Raw genomic sequence first — 16876 nt, forward strand, 5'->3', positions numbered from 1 at the left:
CATGTTCCTGGAGCCAAAAGTTAATTTAGATCATCCAATCCTTCAGGATAAGTGTATCAACAGGCAAACACACACAGATACATCTAAAGATGCATGCTAACACCCTATTTTGTAGCCATTGTCACAATATAGAGGTTCTAGGTTTTGAAAAGTCAAAATCTCTATTCTGCTTTAGAATCATCTGAAGTTTTACAAGCATAAAAATTAACCAGTTTTTCTGTGTTTGTACATATTGATTATATATATGAACCAGCTAATGTGCAAGTTTAAGTGTAGTTATAATCATTATGATGTGTAATGTTAATACCTCTAGTAACCTTTATCTACTATCTAAAATTTTAACTTGGCTCCTTTTCACCAGAAGTTATGTCACCGAAAGAACTGAAATACAAATGAAATGGATTGGCCCAAAGCATTTAGAAACTCTTCCTTGATTGCTGCATATCTACCAGTAGTTTGAACATAACATCCAGTGGTTTTAAAAATCATTAAAACCAAAGTATAAATAAATAATAAAGAAACTAAAATACTTAAAATCTATCTGAAAACCAATGTATTTTTTTCTAATGACCAATATTAAATCACTCTAATGATATAGTAAGGTTTATGTAATTTGAAATGAAACAGAATTTCAGCTCTCCCATTTTTGATGTATGACCTTAAGTCCGTTATTTACTTTCTAAGCAAGTGTACTTTTCCTATTTAAGTGAGTTGGAGTATGTAAAACACCTGGAATGAACAATAATAGCCATTATGAAACAGGTAGCATTTGCCATCACAGGAACAAAATCGATCTTTCAGTTCTATCAGGTCTGTTAAAAGGAGAAAAGTGGGGGCGCATGGGTGGCGCAGTCGGTTAAGCGTCCGACTTCAGCCAGGTCACAATCTCGCGGTCCGTGAGTTCGAGCCCCGCGTCAGGCTCTGGGCTGATGGCTCAGAGCCTGGAGCCTGTTTCCGATTCTGTGTCTCCCTCTCTCTCTGCCCCTCCCCCGTTCATGCTCTATCTCTCTCTGTCCCAAAAATAAATAAATACAAAAAAAAAAAAAAAAAAAAAAAAAAACGTTGAAAAAAAAAAAAAAGGAGAAAAGTGATCAGTGAAGAGCCTATTAAGGGACAATGAAATCTTGAACTAAGAAGTAGCCAGATTTAGAGAAAAGATGACTTAGGCATTTTGGAAAAATTATCATATGTAAGCACTTAATGACTGATAGAAGGAAGAAATGAGAGAAGGACAACTTCAGTACATCTGTGGATAGATAGCTGTCTCCTCAAACCAAGTGGCTTGTTAGGGCCCAATTGATACGGATGTATATTTAAATATGCATTCAAATATTTGGTAGTGATCCTAACATATTTCCACCAAACGAAGAAAAAAATATTATCTAGGTGACCTTTTCTTATACTTACTTCTTGAAAACAAAACAAAGACAGAACCATTTGTGCTGTTCTTTCCAAGATGCTATCTGAAAAATGGACCAGAGTGAGCTAGAAGGAAAACAATGTGTTCAGTTTGGGTTTCTGTAATTTGAGAGGAAGAAACTTGCAACTGAAGTAAATTTCTAAAAGCAAACATAATTTCTCCTAATTATTTTGGTTTGTGATATGTATCAGTTTCCTAGATCTGCTGTAACAGAGTACCACAAACTGAATGGCTTAAATAAACAAAAAATTATTGTCTTGCAGTCTGGAGGCCAGAAGTCTGAAATCAAAGTTTTGGCTAAGCTAGCTCCCTCTGAAACCTATAGCGGTATTCTTCCTTACCTCCTCCTGGCTTCTGATAGCTTGCTGGCAGTCTTTGATTTTCTTTGGTTTATCAATGCGTCATACGGTGTTCCCTGCGCATTTTAACATCATCTCCACTGTGTCTGGCTCTATCTCCAAACCTCCCACTTAAGGACACCACTCACACTGAATTATGATCTGTCCTAATGACCTGATTTGAACTTGAATACATCTGTAAAGACCATATTTCCAAATAAGGTCATATTCTAGGATATCTTTCTGGGAAGCATAAATCAACCCATAATAACAGGATACATAGAGGAATTTCTTATTTGTGATGATAAATATCAAGTAGTATAGAGAAAAGCAAGATTTTGATGTTATAGAACTAGGGTACGACTCATGAACTAGAAGACTTTTGCTCTAGAGCAGTTTTCAGGAAGACTGGTTCTTCTTTTTGAAGACCTAAAGGAGAAAATGTGGGAAAAGGCTAGATATCCTCATAGCCAAGAATTAATGCAAAGGTACTGAGTTCTACCGCATACTGACTTTTTCTCCAAGGCACCTCATGTAAATTTTATAGGTATTGTATTGTATTGTATTGTATTGTATTGTATTGTATTGTATTGTATTGTATTGTATTATACATATATAAATAATTTTATATACATCATATATGTGGTATACATATAATATATGTAATATTGAATATTAAGCTTATATGTTTTTTAAAATATGTTTTTATAAGTTGAAAATCGATTACTTGAGATTGGAATTTAGGTAAAGTAAGTGCTTTATAGGCTATATCACCAACTATATGTTATAATAGAAATTGAAAACTTGACTGAATTTTTGGGGTCCTACCATTCCCTTTTTGATATTGACTAAGTTAAATAAGCTTTCTGAGCATTGGTTTTCTTATTTGCAAAATAAAATGGTTAAAGTTTAAGATGACAGTCAATCAAATTTTCTACTTGCTTATATAACATGTAGTCAGCATATTAAAATAATTTCAGCTAAATTTAAGATCCATGGTTACTGGTTTGAATGTTTAGCTGCATTACAGACAACATTTTGCAAGGTAATGATGCAAGTAAGATTGGCCAAGCCTTGGTATTTTCACTGGTGAGTTATTTGGATGTAGTCTACATTTATTTTCATTCTCACCATTAGTAAATTACCTCAATCCACATTTGATTAATATGCCTGATATATTTGGATAGGCAGCTTTGCAAACAATAGCAGGCAGATTCACCAAACACAAGGCTAATGTCTAGCTCTAGAAACAAGTAACTGAGCAGAACTAATGTTGTCCTGTCTCATACTGACAAATGAAATAACCTCCATTTGACATCAGGTGCCCCCAGGCCCATTAAGTTAACTTTTCACCCTTATTCATTACTTAATACAGCAAATACAATCCCAATAGAGATCTTAGATGGCAGTGACAGTAACAAAGACAAAACCTTGAAATTAAAAACAAAGTTTTCTACCCTGGTGAATATTACTTTAATAGAAAACCAGTTATGAATATTATAAAATATGAATTCTTGTAACACTTTTTTAAAGGTTTATTTTATTTTTGAGGGAGAGAGAGAGAGAGAGAGTGAGCAGAGTGAGCAGAGTGAGGGAGACACAGGATCTGAAGCAGGCTCCATGCTGACAGAAGAGAGCTGGATGTTAGGTTCAAACTCACGAACCATGAGATCATGACCTGAGCCAAAATCAAAAGTCAGATGCTTAACTGACTGAGCCACCCAGGCACCCTGGATTCTTGTGATATTATTCTGTGTTTAAGTTGTTTTATTTTGTGTTATAGATATATAATAGCATATTATAGTACATGGCAAAGAGAGAGAGACAGAGACAGAGACAAGGAGACAGGGTAAGAAAGATACAAAGAGAAAAGAAAGAAAAGAAAGGAAAAATCTATAGTATATCATAAAGCTATAGTTGGAATCAGGTGCAACATAAGCCAGAATTTATTGTGTAACTAGGATGAATCAGCTAACCTCTGCTCCTTAGTTTTCAAACATCCACATTGAGGGAAGGAACAAATGAGGAGCTGTTTAGAGCTCCCTGATTTCTGTGTCTCGAGTTTGAGTATATCACATCATCAATGAAGTATAATTACTTTTAGATATGTTTCATGATGTTGCCAAATTGTTTCAACTATTTTGAAATAGTTTTCCCTTAAAATTCCTTGTTCTCTTGTGATTCACGTCAAAGTCATTTTGTGGGCCATGTTGAAGTCAGGGATTGTGCTTAAATTGCTCCTTGAAACGAGATCAGCATGTCTATGTTTTTTTTTTTTTTCTTTTCATTAGAACTATTTTTATAGTTGTAGGAACTTTAAAGAGATTTTTCTGGGAAAAAATAGACTTATTATCTCATATCTATTATTAAATGGCTTTTAAAGGCTATGAGGCAGCCCTATTATTAAATTTCAAGCCAACCTAGTATCTTTAGCTTGATGAGATTCGCAACTTGAATTCCACTTTCCTGTTATGCTGTGTATGATGCCATTTTCACAAAGCCAAGGACAAGTTTTGAGATATGAACTATCAAAAAAAGAAGACGCACAGATTCTATTTTTTTTTAGAAATAAAAAAAGACCTCTGATTTTATTGCTCAAATTTTCATAAAATAAATGTCCACCTAGATTTTTATAGTTGCCTCTAAGTATCAAAAATATGAAAGCTTTTATTATATACAGTTAAGGACTATTCATATTATAAAGATAGATAATTTAAACAGCAGGATAAAATGAGGAAATTTTTCCAAAGAGACAAATATGAATGATAAGATTGTTATTTAAGAGTTTTATTTTTATTGACTATTTGTTTACTTGTATATCTGCTCATTCTTAGAGGAATACAATACATTTCAGTTAGTTCTAACTGAATTTTAAAAAGTACAACTGTTACAGCCAAGACTGAACATAGTACTTTAAGTGTATACTGTTCTTCATCAACTACACTAAGATACCAGGAAATGAATTCCATAGTGTACCAAAATCTGTCTACCATTTTTTTCATAATTGCAAGTGGCATTCAAGGGTGAAAGGACCAAAGAGATAAATCTAGCAGTTCCAATACTGTGATATTGGTAAATGATAATTGTCAAACAACATTTGCAAAATACTAAGACTCCCAAGAGTTGAGATTTTGTGATTTCAGTAAGAGTGTGGTATTTAAAAATTATAGTGATTAGTGTAAAGTATGACAGAGATGATTTCAAAGTTAAGGATTATATAGCTGTATACAGCATCTTCTTGTTTTAGATTATGTGACAAACCTAACATATCCATAGCTGAAGAGCACAGCTGTATTCTTTTGCTTAAGTTCATGTAAATTCTGAGAATAACATTCAGCAGCTACTTTCTGTTTCTTTCAGAGCCACTCCTTGGTCATTCATGATTGTGGAACCATTCCAGTGTGGGGATGGGGCTTTCCTCACATCATCTATTTTCCAACTCTCCCCAGATGCCAACTGAATGTCCTAAATTTCAACTCAATTCTAACATTATTTACCTGGAGATAGCATCAGATTCCCAGGTTAATTAATGACTGCCTTTCACTTCAGATGCCAATAGAAAGTCCAGCTTGTTACCTGTACTTTTGACTATCTGGCTTGAAATCAAAGGTTCCCTTCTCCTTGCATTCAATTAATTTGATAGAGCTATTCACAGAACTCAGAAAAACATTTTATTTACTAGATCACTGGTTTATTATAAAAGGATATAATAGCCAGATGGAAGAGATGCACAGGGCAAAGCATAGGGAAAGTATCCAGAACTTCCATGCTCTCTGAACACCTCTCTCCCAGCATCTCCACATGTTCACCAACACGGAACCTCTCCAAACCTAGTCCTTTGGGTTGTGTTTTTGTTTGTTTGTTTGTTTGTTTGTTCGTTTGAGACTTCACTACATAGGCATAATTGATTAAGTAATTGGCCATTGAGGATTGAAGTCAATCTCCAGCTCTTCTCTTCTCCCAGGAGGCAGGGTGTGAGAGGAGGGATAGAAAATTCCAACCTCTAATCACTTTGTTTGATTCACTGGCATCCAGTCCCTATCCTTAGGTGAGGTCCGATAGTCACTTCATTAAACATGAGAAAAGCTCTCAACGCTGAGGAAATTCCAAGGGTTTTTAGGACCGCTGTACCAGAAGAGGGAACAAAGACCAAATCTTTATTTCCTGTTATTGTTAAGGAACAAAAATTCAACCGAGTGATTTAAAAGATCAAATTGACTTTATTGAATGATTCATGAATCAGACAGCATCCCACCTAGTAAATAGAAAGGAGCTCTGTAGAGCTACAAGAAAGGAAAGATTTTTTTAAAGGTATTGAGGAAATGGGGAAAAAGAAAATGATTGGCAAAGGAATCCATTGTTTTAGGCAAGATCATCCTAAGGGAAATGGAAGGGACCTGTTAGTAAATCTCCTAGTGCTGACCAAGAAATTCTATGTTGACTAGTTAAAGATTACATTCCTGGGGGGCTGAAACTGCAGTTAGATTAGGTATTAAGCCTTGGTTTGCTGATGTGGGTCTCTTGACTGACTATTGTGAGCCTGTGGCTGTCTTTTTTATGTTATAAATCACAATATCAGAGTTATCAATGTTTAAATTTTAACACTTCAACTTTTTGAAGACCTCAAATATACAAAGGTTAGGTTAACCTAAATTCTTTGACCCTCTACAAAATAGGCACATAAAGATCCCAGCTTTTTGAGGAATGGTTTTAATCAAGGTAGGTAGAATCAAAAGGCAAGAAAGTGAGAGAGCAAGAGAGACCTAGTTGCTCTTTCCGCATCCAGACATAAACTCTACTTATTGTCCCTGTGGAGAAAGCCTCTTGATATTAATGGATTATTAAGGTTGGCTTGCAAGGTGGGGAAATGGGAGAGATGTCTTCTAAAATATAGATAAAGTGTTCAGTTCTGCTAGCTGTGCTGAAACATAGCAACACTACTTTTTACTTGACTATTTGAAATATTTTCTATGAAGTTCAAGAATAAAGAATATTTGGGGAGTCTCCTGTGTTTTACCTCCTGGTAACTTCACCCTGGAGAACATATACCTATGTTAGGAAATTGGCTCCCTTTCTGTTCTTATTTTTTTTTCAAATCCTGATTGTTGTGATACTAATTATTATGTAACCTTTCCCTAGAATTTCATATTCCCAATATGCTTTCTTATTAATTTATTTTTAATATCTTGTTTAAAATAACAAATGGTAAATAAAATTATAAAAAAATGATAATTTAATGAAAAGAATGGGAAATAAAGGATCTGATTTAAGGAAACACTGGATATTATAAGGCTATATTAAAAACAAATTACAAACATTGTACTTCCCTTAGTAAATTCACTCCTAGAAGAAGTATGAATGAACAATTCTAAAACTATTTTATTTATATACTAGGGTTAATCAATATGTAGGTATGAAGATAGTGAGCAAAAGAAGTTAGAAATAAAGAAGGAAGGAAGGCCAGAAGGAATCTTGTGATTCTGAACTGAAATCAGAGTAATAATATGGACTCATGGGTTTGTTGTTGTTAGTATAGATAGATATAGATGTGTGTATGTAAACAAGTTAGTATACATACATATATTTCCTACCTCTAGCCCCTGAAAGGATTGGAAGCAATAATAATGAGCATAACTACCCCCAGTATTTGATTTCTAAACACCATTGTCCAGTAAAAGGGACTAGGATTCTTGGAAAGCTGGTTGATTCTAGAGCTGAGGCAGGGAAAATATAAGATTAGAGTCTAGAGTATCCTGTGGCTCTAGAAAGTAAGGAAGTGCTCAAAAAATGAACAACAACGATGACAACAAATGGTGTGTGTGAAAGAAACCTATATAAATAGCACAAGAGCTAACTGAAGGAGCTCCCAATGGACAAAGCTGGAACAACTTGAACATAAAGATAGTGTTAGTTCATAAACCAAGGGACAAAGTACCCATGAGCCCATATTGATGTTAATAAAAAACTGAATATATAAAAGAATAAAGGAGAAGGGTCAACTATTCTTTCCAGAAGAATTCCAATTAATGAATGTGGAAGGAATGAGGGAAATGGAAAATGACCATTCAAACACAGCAGTAATAATTGCCTTAGACAAGATTTATCAATAGATGCTAAAATGAGTGGGAACAAGTTGAACAGAAACAAGATACTGCATTGTCTTAAAATATGTCTCTTTAAACATTTAGTAACTTTACAGTGAAGAATCAACTGTAAGTAGTGGCTGTCATCACAAGGTTAACAGCACATGATAGATAACAACTTAACATACTCCCTGTTATAATGCACTGAGAAGGGCATGTTGTCTCCATAGTATCCTACTCAATAGTGCAAATCTTCAATCTAATTATGAGAAAACATAAGACAAATCCAAACAGAGGGACACTTTACAAAGTAACTTACCAGTATTCTTCAAAAGTGCTACAGTCAAAAATGAAAGACTGAGGAACTATCATAGATTGGAGGAGATGACAACAGCTAAATAAAATGTGGAATATTGGACTAGTTTCTGAAAGAGGAAAGGGTGTTAGTGGAAAAACCAATCCTAACATACTATCTACTTATTTTGATGTAACGGTACAAGATTAATTTTTTACTTTTGATAATTAATCTATGAGTCTGTAAGATTTTAACATAGGGAACATGCGTGAAGGGTATACAGAACTCTCTAATTTTGCAACAACTCTGGAAATCCAAAATTATCTCAAACATAAACATTTTCAAAAGTATTTAAACAACAATAAATATGTTTTTGTATTTTAATATATATATTTATATATATTTAAATATATTATTTAATGATATTAATTATAATTAATTATATAATATAATTAATTATAAATATTATATATAATTATATATAATTAATATATATTAATTATATATTAATTAATTATATAATATAATTAATTACATTAATATATTTAATATATTATTTAAATATATATTTAAATATATATATATTTCAGGTATATAATATGATATTTTGTTATACATATACATAGTCAATAATTACTACAGTCAAGCTAATTAACATATTCATCTCCTAACAGAAGTTTTTTGTTTATTTGTTTGTTTTTGTTTGTGTTTTTTTATGGGGAGACTGTGTGTGTGTGGTGAGACATTTTTAAAGTATTTTTAAATTTCTTCCTGTTTTAGACAGAATATTAAAATTTAATTCAAGTTTTATAGAAACATTGACAGCAACTTAGTCATAAACTTTTTTCTTTCACTGTAGCAAGAATATCTAACATAAGACCTAACCTCTTAACAAAATGTTAAGTGTACAATACCTAATAGCTTATTGTTTGGTATATATTTGGCTTCCTTGACTGAAACTTTATACCATTTGATTAGTAACTTTCCTTTTCCCTCTTCTCCCAGCCACTGGCAACCAGTATTCTACTTCTGGTTTCTATTAATTTGATTCTCACTTAATTTTAGATACTTCATACAAGTAGAATCATGCATTATTTGTCTTTTTGTGGTTTATTCCACTTAACATAGTAACCTCAAGGTTTATCCATGTCACATATTGCAGAAGTTCTTTCTTTTTTAAAGCTGAATAGTATCCCATTGTACATGGAATTCACCCACTTTTCTTCATCCATTTTCAGTATCCATTCACCCACTGATGGATATTTCGGTTCCTTCCATATCTTGCCTATTATGAATAGTGCTTAAACGAACATAGAGGTGCTAATATCTCTTTGAGATCCTGATTTCATGTCTTTTGTGTAAATACCCAAAACTGGGATTGCTGAACCATTATTCTATTTTTAACTTTATAAGGAACGTCTATACTATTTCCCATAGCATCTGCACCATATTTTGAATCCTGTAACATTGTGCAAGGATTCAAATTTGTTCACATCATGGCAAACACTCACTGTCTTTTTCTTTCTTTCTTTCTTTCTTTCTTTCTTTCTTTCTTTCTTTCTTTCTTTCTTTCTTTCTTCTTCTTCTTCTTCTTCTTCTTCTTCTTCTTCTTCTTCTTGATTTGCATTTTCCCTGGAGATTAATAACATTTAACATTTTTTCATATACCTGTTGGCCATTTGTAATTTTCTTTGGCAAAATGTCTAGTCAAGGCATTAGCCCATTTTAAAATAAGGTTATTAATTTTTTTACTACTGAGTTATAGGAGTTCATTGTATGTTTTGGAGATTAACTTCTCATCAGATATATGGTTTGCAGATATTTTCTCCTTTTCTTTTCAGTCTGTCATCTCCTCACCTATGCAGAAGCTTTTTAGTTTGATGTAGTTTTGCTTGTTTTTGTTGCTTATGCTTTTAGTGTCATATCTATGAAATATTTGTAAATACCAATATCATAACACTTTTCCTCTATGTTTCTTTCTAGGAGTTGTATAGTTTTAAGTCTTATGTCTAAGTCTTTAATTTGAGATGATTTTTGTGCATGCTATAAGGATCTAATTTCATTCTTTTGCATGTGAATAATCATAAGGTCTCTTATTCTTTTATAGAATATAGTCTATGGATGGATATATTTTCATCCTCATCCCATGAAGATATACTTATTTCAGATTCCAATGTTTTTCCTGATAGTGTTTATAAACTTTTTTATTTCTTCAATTATGAAAATAATACTTTGGGGAGCCTGGGTGGCTCAGTCGGTAGAGCATCCAACTTCAGCTCAGGTCATGATCTCATGGTTTGTGAGTTTAAGCCCCACATTGGCCTTTGCACTGACAGTGCAGAGCCTGCTTTGGATTCTCTGTCTCTTTCTCACTCTGCTCCTCCCACATTCACACTTTCTCTCTCAAAAATAAGCATTCAAAAAAATTTTAAAGAATAGTAATACCTTGTATGATCTGCAAAAAAAAAAATAATAAGATAAACTGAATTATTAAACAAATATTTGTTTATTTATTGGCATTTATTGAAAACCTACAACATGGATGATATTGAGGCATTTGAATGTTCTTCTGTTAATATTTGAAATATATGAAGAGGGGTATAAGTATCAGAGCCTGTGCTTTTGGGCCAAGTGACTGAATGGCCACGCATATAAGAAAGTGATCTAGTGCACTGTGGATAGAGGGAGGCTAAGACTGAAGATGCAGTAGTAATCCCTACAAGAAATAACAAAGATCAGAATTAAGATAAAGATAATTAACACTGATAAGAGAAAATAAAATTTGGTAGAAGAGTTATGAGAACTCATCAGGTAAGGGGCACCTGGGTGGCTCAGTCAGTTAACTATCCATCTTTGGCTTAGGTCGTGATCTCACAGTTGGCACGTTCAAGCCCTGTATCAGGCTCTGTGCTGATAGCTCAGATCTTGGAGCCTGCTTTAGATTCTGTGTCTTCCTCTCTCTCTTGTGCTCCCTGCTTGTGTTTCTCTCTCTCTCTCTCTCTCTCTCTCTCTCTCAAAAATAAATAAACATTAAAAAAACTGATCAGGTAAAATGTTGAGGGAATAGGAGAAATTGAAAATGATCTTGATATCTTGAGAGTTTTACTCTGGAAGACTTAAAAAAAATGTGGTGTCTGTAATGATCATAGACAACTGGGGAGGAAGACCAGGTTGGAAGAGTTAGAGCAAGTGAAGCTTAATAACTGATTTAAATTCAGAAATATTCATAAGGCACTTAGGAATTTGATTATTTAATGTGGAAAAGGTCAGAACTAGCCAGAAATAGAGATTTTGTAGGCTTTGGTAAAAAAGAAATAGTGTTAAAACTCTGAAACGAATGAGCTTATAAATAGAAAATAGAATGGAAACAAGTAAAAGTCAGTCAGAACTTTGGATATCAAAGAACTTGTTTATAACTAAAGAAGCTCTTTATATCATTGGATTCAAGAAACACACATGTCTTCATTTAGATTTAAAAATAATCAGCTCTTTATTATGAGGCATGGAGAATATTTGAGCAACTTGCTTCTCTTTCTTTACCTGCCACTTCCAAGTTTCATGGTTCCTTCACAGATATCTAGAATTTCCCAGAGCAAAGTGGAGGAACAAAAAGAAAGTTTCTGCTCCTAGAAAGTAGCTTTGGAAAAATGCGGAAACTATAGGTGAATTGAAGAGACAGATTTACCATGAAGCTAGTACAACTTAAGTTCAAGTCTGGCTCTTCCTGTGTATGGGTATCACAAGATTCTTCAGTGGGCCTCAGCAACTTGTTTCTGGTCAGGTGTTTTTGCAAATTTTACAAAAATAAGTTATTTTAACCTCCATCAGTTAGGACTGGTCTCTCTTTCTATGCAGATTTCCCCTTCCCTCATTCTTTCCCTCATGCTAGGTGGTGGTGGAGAGGCCACAAACTCGGATTTCCCCTTCCTTCATTCTTCCCCCCCTTGCTAGATGATGTTGGAGATGTGGATTTTTGAATCCAGCGGGAGGCTACAGACAATTAAAAAAAATTGAGTTAGGAATGCATTTAGCTTGGGCTTAATGGGATTTGGGTTTAAAGTGACTTAGTTATATTGTTGGTATTGTTGGTCACCCAGCTTTTAGCAGAAATGTATTTCTGCTTGCATCATCATGATGATTTTTCTTTTTGCATTTAGTTTAAATTAACACAGGAACCGGAGACTGAACCTCAATTTCACTTTCCTTTTCAGACTGAAAAGTGTATTTTCATGGTAAAGAAGCAATAGTTAAAATATCATCTTTCTTTGCTTCCTTAGTAGGATAACTTCTTACAGGGAAAATAATCGTAGGGACTCCTGGGTGTCTCAGTCAGTTAAGTGTCTGACTCTTGATTTCAGCTCAGGTCATAATCTCATGGCTCCTGGGTTCAAGCCCCGTGTGGGGCTCTGCACTGGCAGTACAGAGCCTGCTTGGGATTTTGTCTCTTCCTCATTCTCTCCCTCCCTCTCTCTCTCTCTCAAAATAAATAAATAAGCTTAAAAAAAAGAAAAAGAATCATAGGTAATAATGAATGCTCACCACTTCTAATTATTTTCAACTCCATTTTCTAGCTGAGGAAACTGAGACTTAGAGAGGTTAAATAATTTTCCTAATGTTGCACAGCTCATAAGTGGCAGAGCTGGGATCCAGAGTGAGGGACTCAGGTTCTGGTCATTTACTTAAACCCCTGGCTCTCCATCCCTGGATTAGAAGGTGAAAGACCCTGAAGTCTTTGGGACTTTAGATGAAGCAGGTAATTTCTCAAGGTGCTCGGGTTTCTCATGAGGTAGATGAAGATGGACTGGAATTTAGTGTTGGTAACTTTCGGATGATGTCATGGCTATTTGAGAAAGCTGTGGCCCTTTTCCATAAAGTAGAACAGACACTTACAAAACTTGCATATATTCATGGACTCCCTGAAACCCTTTTCTTAGCCCTATGTTAAAATATCCTGGACTAAGAAGTCTTTAAATTTCACACAAGTCTTATATTCTGCTATATTAAGAAAAGCTAACTTTCAGTTTATTAGTGACTTTTTAAAAGGGCAAGAGATTACCACTCCAGCAATATATTGAGTGATTGTTCAGTATGTGCCTTATTGATGGGTTGATTTGGGTTGTATTCTGTGGGGTTTTTTGTTTGTTTGTTTTCTGTTTTGTTTTGTTCTGTTGTGTGACCTTGACTTCTCTGAGTGCTGCTGAAGTCTTTCACTTAAAGACGTTTTTTTATTAAGAAAAATATTTCAAGTGCATTTGGATTGAACCAGTATGAAGAAGTTACGGTGTTTACGTGAAGCTAATAAAATAATTTATGTTTTCCCTGTAAATGAGAACTGAAAAACAACCAGTGTGTCAATACCAAAATCAATTTGAAAAGGATCTACTATGAAATTAGGTTTCTCAAATAAAATGTAGTTTAACCAGAGATGCTCACTCTGTTTTCCTTCTTATGGGGATACTTTTCATTAGAATGTAAAATTGATGCCATGTTTTGAAGCCCTAAACTTAATAAGCATCAAACTTGATGTTTCAAGATCAAAAGATGGAGTTGCAATTTAAATGTATGGATTTTTTTATTAAAAAAACAAAATATCTTTGTGGAAAATAGATCTAGAGATATTTTGTGTATTCTTTCTATGTCACCTAAGAAAATTGCAAAAGCATGCATTCCAAGCTGTCTAAGGTTTAACATACACAGGCAGGAAACTACTCTGTATAGTATTTTTTTTTTAATGCACTAGTAATGTTCTGCCCTTGAGCCAAGATGAATTAATAATTTGGGTTTTTTCCTCTGTAAATTTTCTCTGTAAAGATTGTTCATTATTGTTGAATTTCAATATGATTGCAAATTAAATGATGCAAAACTCAATAAAGTAAAATACACAAAAGACCAATTAACATGTTATCTCAGTAAGTATATAGAAGAATGAGAGAACATACTGTTCCAGATAGTAGCATATAATTAAGATGTAGTCATAAATCAAAGAAATATTATAACTTGGTTAGGTGCACAGGTGGCTTTTAGAAAGATTGATTAGCTCCTCTTGCCCCCTTGAGATGTGAGTTCATAGTTATTCCTGCAAAATTAAACAGAATAATTTCTCAAACTTCCAACAGTGTGTATACTTCCATGCCAACAGCATGCTGGAGACAAATATTTGCAAAATGTTCATCTCCTTGTCCATTCCTGTTCCAGATGCTCTCTACGATGTCATCACCGTGGGAGCCCCAGCTGCCCATTTTCAGGGATTTAAGAATGGTGGTCTTCGGAAACTACTCCATAGATTTGAAATGGAAAGAAGAAAGTAAGTGATGAGAGAATGCATTAATGATATTATCTTCCCTTTGGAGAAGTTTGTGTATAATGTTAGGATAAAGAAGTTTGTTCCATCACAATGAACAATTCTTCAATTCTGCAACCCATTAAGTAACTTAAAGTTGTTGAAATGTCAAAAAAAAATACTTGAGCAGAAATTAAATTAGAATAAATGAAATGCCTGAGTGTATTGCTTATAGAGTAGTAGCATTATGCTGGCAGAAAAAATTTCTGGAAACCATGCTACCAAAATAGATACATTCTAGTATCTAGTATCAACTATGGCACATTGAATGGAATGGTATTCAGATGGAGATTTAGCTGAAAACATTCCACTTTAACTGTGAACCCAAAGATACTTGATGGAGAGCATGAGACCTAATTTATGACTTTGACCCTACTATTGATTTCCATTTTGACCTAAGTCCAGGCACATAACTATCTATCATTTAATTGTGCCATTTGAAAAAGAGACATCAACACAGAACTGTATCTGTAAAGTGATGAGATTAAAAGAGGAATCATATCCCTTAGGAGAAAGGCATGACACAAAAACTATTATCACTGTTATTTATAATTTTAATATACTTTCTCAATTTTTTGTCTTCATTTACTTTAAAATATTGCATCAGTAGTTTATCCCCCATGTACTCACCCCCAGGTACTGAGTTTATCCTATAATACCCTCTAGCTATGCCTATACTCATGTAAACCATAAAAAGTATCATTCAGGTCTGAAGGATAACTTTACTTTCCTTTTCAAGCCATTACTCTTCTTGGATTAAGATCTCAAAGTTTGAAAGTTATGAGAACATAGTTATTCTCAGTCATAGTTGGTTTATTAATAGTATTAGAAAATCTGAGTGGCAAAACCAGAATTTTTTTTTAAGTTTTATCACATTTACCACATAACACATTTTTATTCAGTGTCCAGATGTTCAGGAAGAAAACATTCAGATAAATTATGATTGAATAGGTGACATACTATTATATTAATATATAAACTAATAATACATATTTATATATTTTTTTCTTGCTTTCAAGAAATTGACTTTGGTACAATACTATTAACTTAGCTATAGTCCTTATTCAGATTACTCCCTCCAGGTTTCATTTTCTTGTTTGGTTGGTTGGGTGGTTGGTTGGTTGGTTGAGAGGGTACAGATAGTGTTCTATGAAATTGCATCACAGATGTAAATTAGAGTAACTATCATCAAAATAATCATAAAGGGATGTTCTATTACCACCAAGAAACTCCCTCAGTGATTCCTTAATAGTCACACCCTCCCCAAAAACTTTCTGCTGCAGAAAGCTATTCTATTGCTTTATTATTTCAGCAGGGAATAGAAATGAGAATTGCAACCAGGGCATCTGAGGGGAGGGGCACCTCCTATTTAATTCATGGAGGCTGGAAGTCAGTTATCACAGACTTCACAGGGCAAGGATGCTATATCTCTTTACTGAAATGGGAATGGGAGTACAATACAGGTTTCTGTCCATGGGCTCTATCAAGGAGGGGTGTTTCTCACTGACCTCCTGCTGCACCATTCTTTGAGTCGGGGAGCAACCTGCCATTTTTATAATATAACCCCTAGAACAGACAAATATGATTAAAAGTTTTTTATTCTGTTTGCCCACCCTTTACTAATCCTTTGGCTTTTCTTGGTTGCTATTTTTATTTGACATTTTACTACATTGCTGGGATGTATGAGACAAGGAAAAACAAACAAACAAAACAACCATGGAACTCACTGTCATGTAATTCTGTAAGTCTTGAGACACCTAGTCAATCTGCCTTCATTTCTCCACCTCTTAGATTCTTCTGATAAATGACATATAGATTTTGTCCACAGTTTTTTTTTTTTTGTAATTAGAGAAGTAAAATAGATTGTGTTTACTCCATCTTTCCTGGAACTAGAAGTCTCTAATCTTAGGTGAGAATTCACCTAATCTATTTGCTTTTCTCAATCAAATTTTTGTGTTTATAACACAGCTAAAAGGCTGAAAACTGTCCGTAGGGCACATAAAATCTAGTTGAGCATGTACAGAATTGACATGTGATGATACATGGAACCTAACCATGTAATTTCATAAAATATTACTACGTGCTGCTATTAAAGACAAATGTTGAGTTGTGTGTTAGATTTTGAATAGTATTTTTTGAGTTTTAAATACCTGCATGAATATCTGAATTCTTCACTATCCTTCACTTCACTGGGATGTTTATATACATATAATCACATGCACACACACGCGCGTGCACGCGCACACACACACACACACACACGCACATAGCCTTCTAGGATCAAATTTAAAATAAAAGAGAAAAATGCATCCAAAGCTTACAAACATTGATTTGCTTTAGGTTTTTCATATGTGTTATATATCCCATTGTTTTACTGATGACTTTATTAATAAAAAAAAA

At 33.9% G+C, this 16876-nt stretch overlaps 1 protein-coding gene across 1 annotated transcript in view; it reads left to right on the forward strand.

Annotated features, from left to right (window-relative positions):
* Window positions 1-16876, forward strand: part of INPP4B (inositol polyphosphate-4-phosphatase type II B) — a 758464-nt gene that overhangs the window by 590554 nt on the left and 151034 nt on the right. The window contains 1 exon segment of the mRNA XM_019420351.2: window positions 14332-14440. Within this exon segment, the coding sequence (XP_019275896.2) occupies window positions 14332-14440 (109 nt within the window).

Source organism: Panthera pardus, unplaced genomic scaffold (genome assembly GCF_024362965.1).
Source record: "Panthera pardus isolate Hobbes unplaced genomic scaffold, ASM2436296v1 HiC_scaffold_13, whole genome shotgun sequence".
Taxonomy (NCBI): domain Eukaryota; kingdom Metazoa; phylum Chordata; class Mammalia; order Carnivora; family Felidae; genus Panthera; species Panthera pardus.